The sequence below is a fragment of the Bemisia tabaci genome, chromosome 3 (assembly GCF_918797505.1).
Source record: "Bemisia tabaci chromosome 3, PGI_BMITA_v3".
Lineage (NCBI taxonomy): Eukaryota > Metazoa > Arthropoda > Insecta > Hemiptera > Aleyrodidae > Bemisia > Bemisia tabaci.
In genome coordinates, this window is record NC_092795.1 from 18,605,859 (window position 1) to 18,625,905 (window position 20,047).

General features: G+C 40.4%; 1 protein-coding gene across 1 annotated transcript in view; it reads left to right on the plus strand.

Annotated features, from left to right (window-relative positions):
• The first annotated feature begins 263 nt into the window (after window positions 1–263).
• The window catches only part of TfAP-2 (transcription factor AP-2), a 133,315-nt gene continuing 113,531 nt past the window's right edge, over window positions 264–20,047 (plus strand). The window contains exon 1 of the mRNA XM_019061968.2: window positions 264–410. Coding sequence (XP_018917513.1) covers window positions 351–410 — 60 coding nt within the window. The 5' untranslated portion in view covers window positions 264–350. The remainder of the gene's footprint in view (window positions 411–20,047) is intronic.

A 20,047-nucleotide genomic window follows, 5' to 3' on the forward strand; every position in this document is an offset into this window, starting at 1 on the left:
TGAGAGCTTTTATTGAGCTTCATAGTTGGTTTCAGACAAATGATTGGCATCATGTTGTTTTTCAATGCCGATGTGCCATCTAGAAATAAGTGGCTAGTTTAAAAATCCAACATTTTTTCAAGATTCTTTAACTGTTCACATCTATTGAGTAACCATTAAGCTCAATACATAGGACAGTCCACCTGCGCGACCTAGTGTTATAACCTGTGCATGTGTAATCGTAAGCTGATGGCTAACTTAGTGTTTGGTTTGTCTTAGGTAAGTTGTGACCTCAGCTCGAGGTGAAAAAGCGAGCTAATATAGGATTTAAGTACTTTGAGAATTCCCCGAGCGAGAGTGAGCGCGCTGACATGACATTTCGGTGTGTCCCGGCTTTCCAACCTTTGACACCGGACTGCAACTCACATTGGGTAAGTCATAAACTCATTATTGGAAATTTGCATCGTGCATCACCCATCATTGTCGTATTGTCGTCCACCAGAGCGCGAGAAAGTGCACTCGCGCTGTGAATATTAAAAAGAAAAACTGAAGTAACTCAGTTTCTCGCTTAACATGCAGCAATTTGGGGTTTGATCGACTCAAAATGAAATTAATTCCCAAAAAGGAAAAAAAATCATTTTAGGCAATAATACTGACGTAGTTGTTGAATAGAATATACTATGAGTCAACTGTTTTCACTAGATCACAGGCACGAATCACGAGGCGTTGAAGCATTGCTTGAATGTTCGCATGATTTTTTTTAAATAACGGTATACAATCATTGTAAAATGATTTTAAAATGTTATTGTTATAAATTTCGGAGTGAGATTTGGAGCCTATTTTGCCTCCAAAAGCAGAGTGTGACGAATAAGAAGTAAAATTTGCTCCTTTAGAGTGGAGTTACCCCCTCAGAAAGAATGAAATTCCGGAGTTCGTCCCGGAAAATGAGTTAATTTCGCTTTGCTTTTATATGGCTCTAGTTGCTTGGGAGAAAAATAGGCTCTGGAGTGAAATGCAATCCAAGATTTTAATAGTGTGTGCAGACTGTCGCAGCGTGAGAAAAAAAAAACCTTGTCAAAAATTATACGATAACCTAGGAGCTCACCTGTTCCAAAACATCGGATAACTGTGTAATATTATCCGTGTGGTTATGAATTATCAAAAATAGGCACTTTCTCTTATAACTGTTAAACAACAATTAAGTGCATGACTAAATTATTATCTGAGTTTTTGAACTCAAATAATTAGACAATAATGTTTATAAAATGTGCACATTCAAGAGTTAGAAGTACATCAAAATTTGAAACACCGCGGTGAAATAATGCAAATGCGCTCAGTATGAATCCTTCGCATTATGATAAAACAGTACATCTACACAAGATACCGATCGCAGTTGTGCGGTTATTAATTAGCGGGCCCAGAGTATCATACAGCAATACTCATTCAGAATATGCGGTTGTGCTGCGAGGCCGACAGGACCTCGATTGGGCGGGGCCGGCCTGATGAGGGCGAATACAAAAATAAATAGCTTCAGGTATAAAAGGAATTCATAATTTGTATGGTTTTTGGCGGGCATTTGTTGGGTTGCTCCGCGCGAGGTACATGAAGTACACTCTCTCGAGTCTTGACTCATCGGCTGAAAAATGAGGTCCGAGCGTTCCCGGCCTTGCCTCGCCAGACCGACGGATTTTTTACTCCTCTGTCTCCTCGAGAGCTGCCGAGGTGCTTCTGCAATTAACATACCTCGGGAATCTGCAGAACCACATCGAGCTCAGAGTGTTTATTCAATCAAAATACTTCGAATTCCGATAAGAGCAACTACTTGTCAGGGGATTTTTAGCTGAGTATGTATGGATCTCCTTCCTTACATGCAGTTTTCAATTTTCAGTATCCTTTTGCATTTGAAGGTATGAGGGAATAATCCGTCGTTCTCTAGACCAAGAAACGCAATCATAGCGCAACGTAGACAAATTGTCAGTCACAATTCGTAATTTTCTAAGGAGATTGAAGGAGGATTGTTGGAAGGAGACATTTTATCTGAAAATTTCACTGATTGGTCTCCTTACAACACGCAAAATTGAGTGATATTTTTGACAAAATCGCAGAAATAATATTTCTGTATCCCATGTTAAATTGTTTAAGTCATTCTTTCAACCTTGCAATGGAGTTACGCTTTTTTTCCAAGATATGACGAACTGTCCATCCATGCATCGGAGGTGTTCGTTCTGTAAAACACCACAAATGGTCTCTGTTTTTTTAAAATCAATAATTCTTTCTAAAATTAATTGTGTAATACGTGCAAACAACATTAATTTGGATGATATTTAGCCATATGAAACCGTCCTTTTTTAAAGGAAAGGAAAACAAATTAAATCTACTTTTATTATTCGTAGGAAAATTAACGAATGACGTTGCTCGATGGCGCCATACTGGAAAATAAAACATTAGAGAGAAACAGCCTTGGAGTAAGGTGTGTAGGTGCATCTGTATAGGCATAAGTTGCGATCGCGGTTATCATTTCATTTCTACTTTTGGGCAGTTTGTCATTTAGGGTTAAATCATTCTACCATTAGAAATATGAACTGTCACATCCTTAAATATGAGCTAGTTTGATGATCGACTCGTCAGTGTGATCAGTAGATGAAACATCCTGAATTACAGTTTCAGAGAGGCCACTAAGAAAACACGTGACGCGGGTCATAAATAGCTTTCTAAAATCCGTTTTCGATCCGTCCAACCACCAGTGTTGTCATTTTCGATGAAACTGGAATGGAACTCCTCAAGAGAATGCGAATCCATCGATACACTTTCTCGAAACTGCGACACGCTCCGTAATGTCGACATAGAAGCAACTCCACCGAAGCCAAAAATAAGAATCTCACGCCGAAAATCGCATTTCTTCAGCCTGCAAACGCGACTACGACATCATTAATCGTCCAAGTGTTATTGATAGAGGCCTCAGTTGCCAGTTTTTTTGCTACTAATTTTTCAGGAATGTAGTGTAGCGTATTATTGTATGGAAATATAATTTAGTTAGTCTGAATTAGTAAACGATATTCATTGATTACCGGAAGATAGATTTAGTTTACACAGACAAGACTTTTAAAATGATCTTTACTCAAAAAATATGGGAACCTTCAACAACGACCATATGGTCACATGTTGAGATTATTTTTCAAAGGTATAGTATCTTGTTAGATCTGGACTCGTTTTCAAAGAAGTGAAGGGAGGTATGCGGACTTACAGGCTCCATTTACGAGGCACGCGTTCTGCAGTCTGCAGTCACCAGCCGAAAACGCCTTCAGTTTCGCGTGATACTTCACCGCTCACACTAGAGTTAAAATATTTGTATCATACTCCGTGCAGGATCCTCCGCTTTTTGAATATTCATGAAGTATATTTTTGTCTCGCATTTAGTCGGGAAACCCTTTTTGGAAACTGTTAGCATTATTATTGTCGTCACTAACATTGGTCTGCTGTGAATCAATACGCAACACAGTAGCAATATGATGTCAACTTAGTCAAAGAGACTACCATGAAAATACCACGACCACAATGTTAACGTGTTGGTCCCATCGTAATAACACTAATCTCAACATGGTACTATATTAGCAATATGTCAGCATCATGTTTACGTCAACTTGGAAGCATATTTTACACACCAGTATAACCGTTTTTAGCAGGGATGTTTTTAATAAGTATCAAATTTTCTGAAAAATGCATTTACTGAACCGAAAGAAACGAGATTCATAAAAACGAATGCCTTTTTTGGTTCCGTTTTTTAAATGTTTCAGTTCTGTAGTACCATATCACAAAAAGCTTGATTAGCGCAAGGTGCAAGAGATATTGTCTCGCCATGAGTGCAGCAGCCACATTTTTTAAAATTTTGACGAAATCAGCAAGGAAATTCTACGCAGATATTGGCAACCTTGCTAAACCCAGTAGTTGAGGCTTCACTTTCTCAGTCACGAGCCAAATAGATCGTATTCGATACATCAAACGGGTGAGATTGTATCGATATCGATTGGTTCAAAACATAAACATAGCCTCAAAAGTAAATTCAGAAATCTGAGAGAACGGATCTTTTGAAACAGATTTTTTATTCTTTTGAGTATCAAATGCCAATGCAAAGTGAAATTGTCAGGAAATTTCTCATTTTCAGCTTTTCCAATTAAAATCCTTACAGTTTGGTTTGAGGTTATGTTCTATTGTTTTGAACCAAACGATACATCGAACCGTTATCGAATACGGTCTATTAAATGCATCGACAGTATTGGCACCGTGCTTAGCAAGAACGGCATATCCGTATATAGTTAATCCATCGGAGTTAAGCGCTTCTTGTTTAGTTTGAGAGACTCTTGAATGAGGAGCCCGGAAACACGGCTTGTTTGCAGTTTTGCGTCCTTGTATCACGTGACTTGTCAGTTAGTATTTTTGAATACAGTCTGCAAAAACTAACGGACCGTCAATTTCTCGTAATACTGTAATACTTAATGCGTAATAACTTTTCAACCCCCCCCCCCCGGTCTTTGTTCTAAATCCGTAATTTGATTGGGAAATTAAACAATCCTCTCAGCTTTTCAGAAACTGAAGCTCAAAAAGAAGAAATACAAATTTTGTTTTCGCCAAATTTTCAATTAGAAACATTTCACTGAGTCGCGTCAGAGCAACAAGTATACGCATCTAAAGAGTAGTGTTTCATTAGAGCGTATAATTAAAGACAACCATGCCCAATAATAGTGGTATTATAACCATCGAGCGATGTTTTTCCCGAATAAGTGAGAAAATTGTCACTTATCGTTAGAAGCACCATTATCATTTGTTTACGGCTACTCATTAAGAGTTCTCACCACTACTTTGGTAATTTTAATCACAATGTTTTCTCAGTGTGCATATGTAAGCTGCTCCAAAGAACCAACGGAAACTTTTTTTACAGTTAACGTTTCTTGAACAATTTGATACCTAATAGAGGGATTTACAGTACTCACCATGACTCGAAAGTTTTTTTTTTTTTTTTTTTAAAAAAAAGTCATTTTTTATCTTCGAGCCCTTTCATGAAAAACTTTTGACCGTAAGATCCTCCGCCCCCCCCCCCCCCAGAAAATATTCTGGCAACGCCACTGGCGGGGTGAAAAACGCTGCAAGTGTGAAAAGTGAACACGAGGCAGACCAAAGGGGACGGAAAAGAAAGGGAGGACGAAGACGAGAACAATGCACGAGCGATGTCCAGCTCGGCGTAGCGGGGCATCCACCGACCACGCCTCCAATTAAAGGCTGGATTCCTCCGGCCGCCGGATAGGAGCGATAAACCCTCGTTTATCCGACTCGAAAAGGCCGCTTTTCCTGCACGAAGCGGCAACCTCGGGGATACCGTCCAACGGGCCCGGGCCCCCCGGCAAAGCCCATAACTTACCTGCACCTATCAATTAGGTCGTACACTTACAATATAATCATTATTATTTTTTTTATTCTTATTATTTGTCGTCTTTTTTCGCCGTGATATGACGCGGAATGAAAGCGAAGTTCCAGGGTGCGCGGAGGATCAGGACGGGAGATTGAGATAATATTTCGAACAATGGCCGGCGCGGGAGCTGCTTTTCGGTTCATCGAAGCTCTTTACCCGGGATTTTGTTCATTGCACCGTCGTAATGCTCTTTACACGAAGGTGGTTTTGCACAAGGAGGCGAAGAGCACATCCACCCCCCCCCCCCCCCCCCCCCCATTTTGTTGTTGAGGAAGGGTTGAGAGTGAACTGCCATGCTGTGGAGGGGAACGATAAGCATAAGATTGAAGTTTCGATAAATATAATTTTTAGTGTTTAAACGAATGATATTGAGCGAATTCTTTAATTTTAATCAAATGTTTAATAGTCCTTGTTTGACAAACTCCGGGCTATCAGACCCGAGCTTTTTGACACTCCGAATCAGTAGACAAATTACCAAGTCGAAGAGGAAGAACAAGAGAAGAGGAGGATGAGAAGAAGGGAGAATACAAATAATTTTTCATGACGAAGAAAAAATTTTTCTCTCTCCTCTATCTCTTCCTTATCTTCTTCTTCTTTCTCCTCTTCTTTGTCATATTTTTCCTGGTTGTTTCCTCTTCCTCTTTTTCCATTTTACTATACTCTTCCTTCCCTTCTCTTCTTTCTTTTATTTCATCTTCCCCTCCTTTTCTTTCTACTGATTCCCGGTTTTCTCTTTTTTCCGTTCATAATTTTCCTCTGTATTTTTCTCTTTTTTTCAAGCTTCAAAGAATCCATGAATTAGCCAGGTTTTTCACGAACACTGAATTCTTGATGTGAATTAGCATTTGCTTTTGGCCGACGGAAAAAAGTGCCTTCAATTATTTAACTAGGCAACAAACGCAACCTTAATATACGAATAGTATCTCCAGATTAAATGAAGAGTGCATTGGTCCGGTAACTTTAACGCCGTATAGGAAAAATACTCTATCTTCATTGCGAATCACTCGAATTGAGGAGTAACATCAGATCTCGCACAAAATTACGGAAATGTCTTTGAAAATTTTCATGCTCTAAACTTTGAATTCATTCAAAAGAGTCATACAATTTCATACCTCGATAATTTCCATCGTTTTTTTTTTTTTTTTTTTTTTTTTTTTTTTTTTTTTTTTTTTTTTTTTTATCTGTGAGTAACTCATTGCGTGTATAAACATGAGAACTAAAGTCGTATTTACAGAATAGAATAGATTTAAGTATGACGCTTTTGATCCCATACTCGCCTCATGATTCTCCAGTAGATCACCCTGTGCGCAATCCTCCGAGATCTTTATGGGCTTTTGAACTCGTGGCATATGATGATCACGCCCTTTTATCACTCTACCATTATATGCTCACATCAACGTTGCGATAACATCTCCTCATTGTTTCGAACAGTGGCGTGCACCTCTAGGTATTTACCTATACCATTTTAGACCGCCGAGGACGGGTTGTTGAACACGGTCGGACCGGCGGCTGACTCAACTGAAATCGTGATGTATCTTCTCAAATCCTTATTTATTTAGTTTTGAAATAATCTATGAAGTCCTCATACGCGAGAATTTTTTTCTAAGTGATCAAAGTCGGAATCAAGATCATGGTCCCTCGACCAAAATTCCTAGTATTGCAACTACAATGTTAATTCTCTAACTGAGACTCATAGTTCTTTATGAGTATTTTAATTTAAGAAAACATTAGTTCAAAACTATTGAGAAGTTTCCTTGACTGTCCAAGAAATATACATTGATCAATAAATAAATTACATATAATAATCCTAAATTTGTGGCCTTCAAGACTTTATGTCCACCTACCTTTCGTCCATTAAATAAATGTCCACTGCTATTTATGTCCACTGAACGTTAAGTCCACATGATTTAATGTCCAACCATGAATATGTCCAAAATTGTCCAAATTGTGGACACGTTATGTCCACATTTTTTTTCTTCTCATTTAAATGACAGGAACCACCTCAAAAATAAGTGCATACTACTACTACCTTCATTCTTAAAAACATTTCATTTATGAATCAAGTCATGAAAGAGAACACACTCTAAGTAGATAAAAACATATGTTCATGTGTGCACTGTACTGATATGATAAGATGAAAACCAAAGCGGGAGCCTAGGAAACGCTCCAATGCCAAATTAAAGATTTTTCAGTAACAGATGCAGTCAAAATTGAAAGTCCTCTTTAACTAGTTATTCCGTTTGCCTTCAATCTTGTAGGATACTGTGCAACGCCTCTGACGCGAAATAGTTGCTTAAAGCGTTGCGGCGCGGCAGGCAATCAGAGTGACACGCGCACAGGCGCCTACAAACCTAACGGGATACTTCACGCGTTGCGCAATGCGTGAAGTATCCTGTTAGGTTTGTAGGCTCCAGTGCGCGTTCTGCGCTGCTAACACGCCGCTCCCCTCTGTGTTAGGCTCTCATATTTAAACTCGTGGAGTCAGCGTTTTTCAACTCATGATTTTGAAATGTTTGCACTCTCTGCATTGATTATTCCCTCTTAAACTGATGAAAAAGAAATATGCACTACTGGAAAATATCATGTGTTTTTTGTGAATATAGTGGTGGATCCGTGTCAAATTTAATGATTTCCAAAGCATTCAAATTTATTCTTTTATGTTTTGGGCTTTTACTGTGCTGCAGCGTGGTGTAAGCGCAACCAAACGCTCAAAATTGGATGTATTTGACTCAAGGAGGTCGATGTACAAATAAGTTAAACATAAAAAATTGCGTGCTTCTTAGTTTTTTTCCTCTTTTATTAATTTTTGTATAGTTTCTTTCATCACAACTACGGCTCATTGAGATTCATATCGATGCCATTGCTTGGAAAAGGTTTTACAAATATTTACCACGTTTTAAAAATGTAAATGTTTCTAAAATGAAGTAATCAATTTCATTAAAAAAAAATAATGTACATTTAAGGCATATTTTATATCGGAAATTTCAAGGATAGAAATGAAACCAAGTATTCACCAAAGAAAATTTGAAAAGATGACTCAAAAGAAGAAATTAACATTTCATTACACCTCATTCTCTCTTAATTTTCTCATTTCGATATTGTCAATATAATTTTACACACGGACTGAAATATGACGCTTGAATTTGATTTTAGTGGACTTTACATTTGTGGACTTAACTTAGTGGACACTTAAGTAATGGACTTAACAATAGTGTGGGCTTTAGAACTGTGGGCGTAAAAATTGTGGAGGAAAAGTCTGTGGACGTAAAAAAAGTGGACATAAAGTCCGTGTACCAATTTGTGTCTCTACAATTTCAGAAACGCTAATTGGAGTGAATGAACTATTTCTTGGATACAAATTCAAAATCGTCACGGTTACTTTAAAATTTTTGCTTCAAAATATTCGTAAAATATGCTTTTTTCAGCTCTTGTGCCATGGCTTGATTTCTCGTCTCTCAGCTCTGCGGCTCCTTTTTCTATGGACAATCACAACTGAGAATTTTCTAGGAGTTTAATCCTACGGGAAAAATCCACGCACCAACCCTGAGGACTGAGGGGATGCAGGATTGGGATGGGAAAATCGAGTCAGCAGCTCTGAGGCTACGCTACTGCAGCGCTCGTCTCCTATCACGTAGAGCTCTCTAGCGGACGACCGCAGAAATACTTGTTCTCATGTTCCCCGCTAGAGGGCAGCAGCAGTTCAGCTTTGCTCTGTCGTCACCTCGAAGTGAGCTCACCTACCCCTAAGCAAAGCATGACGCGCGACCCCTTCCCTTCGTCGCCGCGGCGGTGCAATGTGCCCTTTCCTATTAAATATAATTTACCATTTAAGGACATGAAAGATTTGGTGTTGTATTGCATTAAGCTACACTTCTTATCATTAATAATTAATGATAAATTGCAGAAATATCACATGCATTTTATCTTGATGGTCGATCCCAACAGGATCGGAGGAAGCGAACAATTTTATCTGGAAAAAAAGAAGAAGAAAAGATGATATCTGGGCAGAATTAGGAAATTTAGAGAAAATGCCCAAAGTTTTTTCCTTAACTACGCAAGTGTTTCTATAGTTTTGCTCGCTTCTTTATTTTTTTCTTTTTTCCTTATAATGCCGCAGTTTTCCTTCATTTACATTCTACTATGTTACATAAAAGTCTTTTTTTTTCTTTCCTTTTTTTTGAGTTACAAAAGCTCAGCTCAAATGACTGCAAAAACTCTTTCGAATCAGTGGTGATATGGATACACGCAAATTTGCCCCAAAACCTGCTCAAGTTCCCTTTAAAAATTAGGGCTTACTTCTCTGACTAGATAAAACTTTAATACCTTTAATTTATCATAAAGAATACAAATAGTCAGAAGGCTCGTGGCCAGACGTCTGAAACAAGGAACCTCGATGAACAAAAAAGAAGAGCGTGTGTTTCAATTTAATGTCTAACCCTAGCTTATTGATTCAATGGGGAATTAGTCAATTTCTTGTTCGGTATTCTAGTATAATATTTTTCACACAGAGAAGAAAAAGTAAGTACATTTATCAATAGTTTTGCAAACTTTTTCGCCTAAAAAATAAAGTATGACCAGAGGTCCCCATTGTCGCAAACTAAGATACACACTTTATTATTCAATATTGAACAGATCTTATAATTGATGCTATGAGGAGATATTACCAAGGAAAATATCGAATGCAATACCAATTTGATGAAATACGAATTTTTCGAAAACCTTGAGAATTTTCTCACATGGTTATTTCAGAAAATCTTGCTTGCGATTCAATCTAGTTCTTCAGAAATTTTCAAAGAGGAAACCAAAATTTCTTCACGAAAATAAAATAAATAAATACCCCATCAAAGGAATTTGACAACTTCTCAGATCTCACGTGAAGTTCGATTTTCACACAGTAGATTCCGCACCAGGTTGCAAAATGAAGAGAGCAGCCCTAATGTCAGCTTCCTTAAAAAACTTGCCATGGGGCCATTTTCTGCGTGTATAACAAAGAATTTAATAAATAAATAAATAAAATTAATGAGCATAATAATACCACTCTTTTGCGGCTCCATAGAGCTTCCAGCAGCCGAGTTTCAGAAAGCCGTCGGATACGAAAGCTCTATGAATAATAATCGGTTTTGTTTGCGCGAGCACAACCTATTCACGTAAGATTGCCGCCAAGAGATAGGTCTTTCTTGAAGAAACCCATCCCATTCGCGTACAGCTTGGACACAGTTACGACCAGATAATATATTGATACCAGACATACATCTTATTTTATAAACGCCCGTCATACTTTCAGGAGCCTCTGGTAGTCTGACAAGCTGAGCAAAAACCAATGATCTCCGTATGGTTTCCATTGGAGTTATGTGTTTTTGCCTCGGAGAGCAGAGGTGAGCTCGGTGATTCTGTTACGCTTGGATTGATAATTGTAAAAGTTTGCACTTTGCAAGTCGAGATCGTTCGAGATATTTGTTTTGTTCCACTCCAGAAGCATAAATTACCTCGGAGAGCACCAGAACGTTTTGAATTTTCCCGTCGGCCGTTGGATATTTAATCGCTCAAAATGCGAGCAGCGGGAGCCGAAGCTCCCAATTCCGCAACCGAGATGGGCAATCTCTCGCTGCATCTATGAACCCTTAACGCCTTTTATATGCGCAACATGATGCTATCGTTATTTACAATCTCTGATTTCTCATCAAAGATCGAGCTAAAATTATTCGAGAGCGTGTCTAATTTATAAAGTATAAAAACCGTTGAATGTTGATGGCGACGAGAGAAAACACTATCATGAATGCGGTGTGCTGAATTTCCGAACTTTTTTACTCTTCCAAAATAATATTACTAGACGGTTTTAGCCATATTCGGATCCTCTTTTTTGTGTTCTTAATCCTTATATTGTGCTACATCTCCGGACTTTTTTTCTCTTCCAAAATAATATTACTAGACGTTTTTAGCAATGTTCGGATCCTCTTTTTTGTGTTCTTAATCCTCAGAAAAAAATAAGAAAAAGTCCTCAATGTTACAAATTAAGACTCGTGTTATTTTAGTTGTATCGTCTGTGCTACCTATTATCGATAATAATCACACTATTCATAGCAGCTGTTTGTCACTAACAAATTCAATAGCGAAGGGAGGGTTTCTCTATATTTTCTTCTGCCTCTTTTGGTCACCACAGGCCACAGGCCTCATGGTGGCAGTGATCTAGAATTTACGGCTTTTTTTGTCCCAAAGGAACAAAATAAATGATTTTTAAGTACAATTTTCTGATTTTAAAAAAAATAATAATAATAAAAATGGGCGTGAAAGATTGACTGCCCAGTAACAGAGTATTGTCTTAAAATTGAGACCTTGAGACAAGAAAAAAATTGTTTTCAAATTTAGTTGCAGATACATATAATACAAACCTGAGTCACGTTAGAGCTTGAACTCTATCGCACGGAAAACGAGAGATCTTGATTGCCGCCTTCAAGTCGGAGGCTAGGCAAAAATACCCACCGCAGAGTACGAATAGTTATCTTCTCTTGTTTGAAGGCGCTTTGAGTGGAGACGCGTTTGAGATGAGAATATGCCGACTGGAAGTAAACGAGCAGCGCCATTAGGGAGATCGACTGTCATGATCAGAGTTCATGACAGACGAGATATCCGTAAAAATTGGTCATCAGAATTTTTCATTGACGCAACTGTTTACCAAACGTTTTATTTCAATTTGATGCGGAATATTATTGTTTGTTTATTTTTATTGAAAGTGGTATTCGGTACACATCATTGTTCATCTATTATTTTTTTATATTGAATATCTCTCCCTTGATATTCAACATAGAAAAACGTCATCTTTCATTCGTTTTATGGAGTTCCTGATCATTTTCAAGGTGCTTTTATCGGTACATTGAAAAATTCTCAATAATATTATTCAAAATTCTGCGAGCCTTTCTCCTAGTTAAAACCACTCCACCCGAGGAAACAAATCAGCATAAAGCTGAAGTTCGCATTTTTCAGAGTTATGAATATTCTTCCTTGAAATTTTCAGGAGCTTTAGGTGAAATTGCTAGCAGAATTATCCGAAAAATCGGTAGACAAATATTCATAAGCTTACCGAGAAATTCGTGTTTTATCAATCGAAATTTGGCAACGTCTGAAGGTATTCATATAGCGTTTTCCCTTGGCACGGCAGTATAAGTTTTCAGTTTAATCGGGGACATTTGGCAACTCTCTAATGTTCATACGGCGTTCTTACTTAGCACGGCAGTTTAAGACTCCAGACATGACATACACATAGCACGGTGGAAATTCTACTTTCCGTGGGTTTTTGTCCGGCGGGGAGAGTGTCCATTGTCACTGGTCAGGAGGATTCTCGCGGTGATGGGATTCCCGGTTCACACCCTTTCAATCTCGGGAGGTAGCACGCACCTGCGGAGCCACGCTTGGCGCCGCCTCTCGTCTCAGGCCGGATCTCTCTGGCGCTGGAGCCACCGTCACGTCCAGCATCATTGTTTTCAACCCAAACTTCCGAAAAATTCATCCCCTCATTCCCGATATTTTCTCCGCGATTGAGCTCGGCCGCGAGTTGGGGATTTTTCAGTTCTGCCGCTTAATCCTCTGAACATTTCTGCGAGAAACACGGTGATGCCGTCCAGCGGCGTGGCGTGAATGATCAATTATCGATAATTCCCCATTCGAGCTGTGGTAAAGAATCGATTATTAGGGTGTTCGTTGCGAACACCCTAATATTCGATTCTTTACCACAGGTTTAAATTGTAGATCAATCGATATATCGCAAAGCACGCCACGCCACCGATAACGTCGGTTCCATCCAACACTGCCGTGCTAAGGAAGAACGCAGTACGAGTCTTCAGACGTTTCCAAGTCTCCTTCGATAAATACCGAATTTACTGGGAAAATTGTGAATATTTTTTTTCACAAGGGAGTTTCATAAAGACAGAATGCATCTTGAAGTTGGCTTCAACTTGAGGCCTTTAGCTATAAAGCTAAGTTCTTATTGTGAATTTTGAATGAGTGACCCCGCAAAAATTGCTGAATAATGAGTCGAGTTCAAAAATCCTTTTTAGGAGGTAGATGGAAACTCTAAAAATAAGGATGAAAACAGAGCCAGCCATGTCTTGTCACTCTTTAAGGTTAATTTGGACTTATAAGCGTCTAGTAAGGAAAGTTGTGCAATTTTAGAAAACATTGAGGTAACAACGATACCAGCAATTTTGGACAAAATCTATTTCAAAGGGAACTGTGCTAAAATATTCGCTCTATTGACTCAATTTTCAAAACTATCAATTTAAGTTTATTTTCATCTGTTAGATTCAATGCATTTTTCCCTTCAATGTTTGAAGACAAGACCCTTCAAAGACAAAATCTATTTCAAAGGGAACTGTGCTAAAATATTGGCTCCATAGACTCAATTTTCAGCCCCAAACTATCAATTTGAGTTTATTTTCATCTTTTAGATTCAATGCATTCCCCCCCCCCCCCCCCAAAGTTTCAACTCGTTTTTCTCGAACCTACAAGAATGCTAGGAAACAACGAAGAACGTTCGTTCACTCACCAGACAGTTTGTATATTTCGAATTTACCTATAAAGCCTCCACGTAAACACGAGAGAACGCCGGGCAAATTGTCCCAGGGGCGGAACAAGATGAATAGCAGAGGAGGGGACATCGTAGGTGATAAAGTCGGTGACGAGCGAACTAAAAGTGACGAAAGAAAAAGGCCGGAGCCCATTGAATTGGGCTCACTGCACGGCGACGTAAAATTATCCTTCCGGCCGCGGCACATAAACTCGGCGCGAAAGTATGACAGGAGATGCGATACGACCACAAAGAGGGAAAAAACGAGGCGAAATGCGGCGCACGGGCGCGCGCTGAAAGGAAAACTACCGGGGAGATAATTCATCTTAACCTTAGCGCAAAGGACTCGAAAAGCCGCGGCGTTGTCGGGGAGGCAGATAACTCAAAGCTCGCACAAAAGCCGGGACGCCCCACAAAAATGCTATCGAAGTTTCCGCGCGCGGGGCGGAGAGCGACAAAAAATTCCGGAAATTGTGTTCGCAATCTGCGGTGCCGCGCGGAGGGGGAGGAAGGGGTTAAACGGGGAATGCGACGCGACGCGGCGACGGGAGAACGGTGAACCCGGGGAAGGGGAGGGGGGTTGAGTTACGGGTTCGAGGAGGCTCCGAGATTATCAGCTGATGTAAGTGCAATTAAAAATCGATCCGCTGCACCGAGAGTCGAGGGGGGTGCAGCGGCGGTGGTGCACTTGCGCCGCTGACGGCAACTGGCAACTGGTCACTAGTCGCAGTCACCAACGGTGCCGTGACATTTGACAGTTGACTGTGACTCCTTGACAGCTCTCGTGTTCCCGCTGCACAAGTGCGCACCTGAGAACCCCTCATTGTCAAGTTGACTCAATATGTCTGGCCGTTTTTCACTCTTTCAGCGGAAGAGTGATTTATGAACTGTTCAGGCTCACATTTTCATCTCATCGAATTCAATAACATTTTTATTACCTCGTTAGACTTCAGTTATTTGGGTCCAAAAAACAGCATGATATGCACATTGCCAGGGAAAGAAACTTCGGTGCATATAAAACACTAAAAATTCCGGCCCAGTCGCCGAAATTCTCGATCGTAGGAGCCAAGCTCCGGTTCCGGTTATGAATTTTTTCGTCATGCTCACTAGGTTCGTAGTCTGTAACATTTGGTTCCTTGAGCTTAATTGAACCGGTTTTCAGTTAGACGGGCGTAAGTCCAAAAAATAATGGGCCCTGGTTTTCGTTGATCACGCAGGATGCTAGGGCTCATGAGTTCTTGGACTTACGCCCGTCTAACAGAAACCGATTTAATTCGATTTCATGACTGAAAACTACAAGGTTCTATATGAACCGAGGTGCGGTCCCCGTCATTGAAGGTTTTTCTCCGTTTGTGCTTCTGCAAGATCATAATAATTTCAAACCTACCAGTGGCGGAATGAATCGATTCTAATGAAATTATTCACACTTATTCTTGGTAAAGATGACCCATTGGTCAATTCTAAAACTCAGTGAAATCATCTAGTGGGCCCGCCAAGGGCATTTTGTAAAACTTTTCTTTAAGGTACCCCGTTTCTACTCGAAGAGTTGAGGAATCTTTGAGTAGGTTACTACTTCCGCCTGCTATCTTGCCTACCTCGGATATATAAGGCGAAATCGCAAACAATTTTGCACAACCTCAGTATCCTGGGGATTTATATACTGCTAATATATTACCCAGGAAACGCCACCGCAAGTTTCCCTATTGCCGAAAGGCTACGTTGCAGAAAGTCTCCATTCGTCTCTGCTGGTAACAGTCTCATGATAGTAGCTCTGATTGTGCCCTTTTTGACTGCAAATAACCGGACAAAGCAAATCCGCTGTAACACCTATCAATACGATGGCTCCATTTCCTCGAGCTAAAATTTGACCGCATACTTTCTTCCTCTTTGTGTCGCCAAAAATTAACGGTGAGGGGGCGGTGTAATGGTGTATCCGTTTGCTGAGCTCTGGGCCAAACCATCGTCCCCCCGCGTAAGAGCGTAACTCCGTCCCCACATGACCTCTAAAAAGCACGGAGTTAAATGGGAATTAGGGGTCATCTCAAAGTGCAATTACGCTCATAAGTATAACGCGTCGCGTCGATTACCGCACCGGAGCGCGTTTCATGATCTCAATACGTCGGCGACTGAAAGAGATTCGCACGGGAGGGCAAGGATCGGCGTGATTGGGAAACCTGAAAAGAACTTCATTAGGTTTGAAGATAATACACAGGAGCCGATAATAATTAACTCGCTCGGTGATGAATTAATGATAACAATATCGCTTCCCATCACAGCGACTCACCACGCCACGAGCAGCGCCTGCGCCATGCTCGGCCGCGGTGCTGTGTAGCAGCGCCCGATCTCGCCGAGGAATCAAAATGAAATCTCCGATCCAGCGTTGTCTGCTCGGATCGATATCGGGATGGATATCTGATCTTCAGGAATGATGTTGGGATGCTGGGCGATGTGGTGATAAACATTGACAGTGTATCTCAGAGACTCCGCACCAAAAATCCAACCAATTAAATGTAATTGAGTGAGGCGACAGCCAAGTTCAGAGGTCATCGCTAGGATAGGAGGGTTAACCTCCGAAAGAAACTTTTACACCATAGGTAAGATAGCAATTCTGGATCTCTAAAATATTTGTGTCTGATCGCCGGAATGGATAGGCATCGTTAAGCTTCTCGAGGGAGGGCAACTCGACTAGACTTGACACTGGAAAAAAAACACACATTGGATTTAGAGTCCAGACTCTTAAAAACATCGACAAGAAAAAGTACTCTTGATTCAATCAGAATCTAGCTTAAATCAAGAACCAAGCCTCTTAATTTAAGCGGATTTCGTTTTGATTCAAGCAAAATTCCGATTGAATCTAGAATATTTTTTCTTGTCAATGTTTTCAAGAGTCTAGACTCTAGATCCAATGTGTTTTTTTTTCCAGTGGAGCTTTGAGGAGGGAGAGTCATCAGCTGGTAGGGTAGTGGCTTAGGGCTGATCGCTAAGAGGAGATGGACACGGACCAAAGAGGGTGCATAGTCACCGATGAACCTAGAGGCCCTGTACTCTTGAAATGGACGTATTCAAATTAGAAAGAACGATATCCATCATGGCATGAGCCCTTTCATGCATGTATTCTTATAGGTCTCAGGGCTCATATCAGAATTGAGATAGTCACTTTTGATTTTAACATGCCCAAATTATCCTCCATGTGGCTGATAAGCGTTGTGTTGAGCAACCTCGGCAAAATGCTCATTATGACCACTTAGCAGCCAGCTTAATGAGAAGACAAGTGTTGCGATCCATGAGATAATGTTGAACTTCTAAAAATCAACATTTTTAGTGATTTTGCTGAGTTCTCTTTAAAGAAGTATCTCCACGACACTGGAAAAAAAAACATATTGGATCTAGAGTCCAAACTCTTAAAAACATCAACAAGAAAAAATACTCTTGATTCAATCAGATTTAAGCTTAAATCAAGAACCATACCTCTTAATTTGAGCGGATTTCCTTTTGATTTAAGCTTAAATCTGATTGAATCAAGAGTATTTTTTCTTGCCAATGTTTTCAAGAGTCTGGACTCAAGATCCAATGTGTTTTTTTCTAGTATGATTTTTGACATTTTGATTAAAATAGGTTTCCATGGTTTGAAGAACTCTAGTTTAATCGCGATTCGGCTTCTCCAAGGAAATGAGCTGTATACGAAGGGACAATGAAAACGGATAATGCATTGAGTAGCAACAAGTTAAGCTTTCATTCTTTGTCCTCGGTTACTCGATCCAGACCAAAGCTTTAGGCCGCGCTCACCTTTGATAATTAAAAACTGATACACATAAAAACTGACTCCGCGCTTCAAATTAAAACTCCCGCTAGCCGTGGAAGCTCTTTCTCCACCGTCGAATTTGGTTTTGTCTTTGTCTATTCACGGCACCCAGCCGGGCCGCCAAACTGCCGGAATTTTTTGTATTTTTCTCTTTTTTATTCAGATCAATTGATTTATTGATATGTTTGACTCTGATTGGCAACTCAGGCCGATATGGTGGGTACCGGTACCGCCAATGGTGTTAAGTGATAGGTAGTCCTTTATTGATAGCGTTAATAGGAAAATGCAAGGGGCCGCATTGGATCATCAAAGTTTTTCTCTTCAGACACCTCCAACTTAAGGTTTATTTGAACCAACAGTAAGCAAACACAATAAAGTTCGAGTAAATTCTGCTGAATTACTGGTTTCAGACCCGATAAAGAATCATTATTTACGTGTTGGAGAGCTTCTCAGCTCGCGCATGCCGCGAAAACTCTTATAAAAACGCCGATTTCAAGTAGAAAGTCCCCAATTCTTTTTGTCTTCGTGTCTAATCGAATGATGTTTTGGGGTTTAATTGCTGTAAGTCTTAATGAGTCAGGGTCTACAAAGGCAGTGTCGTTTCTTACATATATGCCATGGGGAAACGGTGCTTGCCGCAGAAATTTGGGAGTAAAATGAGTGTTATTTTTAAATTATGTGTGCATTATGAAAAAAACGAAGTAACTTGACTTACAAAAGCAAGAAAAAACAGAGCTAGCATCTTTATTCCATAGGATGTGTCAAAATTTACTGAGGCGCAAGCTTTGAAGACAACTGAAGACCTAAATCCTTGAAAAATAACTAGTGCTGCTCCTTGATTGTTGAATCGTTATCGAATGACCTTGATCGATATATAGCATTGTGAAGATAGGGAGTTATCGATCAGAATCATTCGATAACGATTCAACAATCGACCCGCTGCTCGGAGAATGTTTTATAGTCTACCTCGAAAATTGAGGGCGAAATAGGAATCTGAGCAACCTCCGTGCCTTCTTCATGTCTATGCCACTTCTGATTTTTTGGTCAGAGAAGACCACGGCTCAAAAGAAATTTTTCCAATGTAGACGGTTAAAATTTTGTGCCAATGCTATGAGTATGATAGATCATGAAGGTTCAGTTTATCATGAATGGATCCACTGGTGGTTACACTCCTCATTACGATCACCACCGGGTCACGTGACCGGCAAACGAAGGGGTTATACGTATTTAATTCATAACTCAAAAAGGGAAAAAGTAGAATAGGGGGATAAAAAGGAGAGGAGGAGAGAGAATATTATAAAATAGAGGAAAGGGAAGAAGAAGAAGAGGAAGAGGATTAAGAAGAAGAGGATGAAGAAGAAGAAGAAGAAGAAAAGGAGGAGGAGGAAGGAGAAGAGGAAGAGGATGAAGAAGAGAAGGAGGAGGAAGGAGAGGAAGAAGAAGAGGAAGAGGATGAAGAAGAGGAGGAGGAAGAAGAGGATGAAGAGAATGAAGAAGAAGAGGAGGAGGAAGAAGAGGAAGAAGAAGATGAAGAGGAAGAAGAAGAAGAAGAGGAGGAAGAAGAGGAGGAGGAAGAAGAGGAAGATGAAGAAGAAGAAAAGGAAGAAGAAGAAGAATAAGTTGAATACGGAAAATATTAATAATAAGTAGAAATGAATGAATATAATTCCAGCAAGTGTTGAGGCGCCAATAAATTCCAGGGCAGGGAAGAAAAGGCGCGAACGATCGAGCGTGGCGGTCCGGGGATCGCGAGGAAAGGAGCCAGGAATAAAGTGCGGAGATTAGAGTTGAGGGAGGCCCCGCGTGACGCGAACGCCCGCGAACCAGACAGTCGGGCCGCGTCGCGGTGGCGGTCGACCGCGGCGCGGGGCCCCGGGTTCAGCGGTTAGGCTTAGTTTACCTATTTTATGATTATGGTCGCAGTCCGCTCGCTAATCTAGTTTATACTCCATGCCCGGCTCACACCCACGAATCATCACCACCGCCGTGCCGTTATGTCCAAGCTCTTGCTACGGGCACCATTTCCACGGATAAAGGGGCCAATCCCCCTCCCTACCCCTTCTCTGGATTTTGAAACCAGATTCAAATTTAAGGGACTCGCCAGGGTGGCGGGATAGCGATCGTTACCTGGGCCTAGCAGCCTGTGGGCCCCGAGGAGGCCCAGCTGGTATTAAAGGTAGAAATTTGAGAAAAATAGAAAACTCATTGGATCTAGAGTCCAGACTCGTAAAAATATAGACAA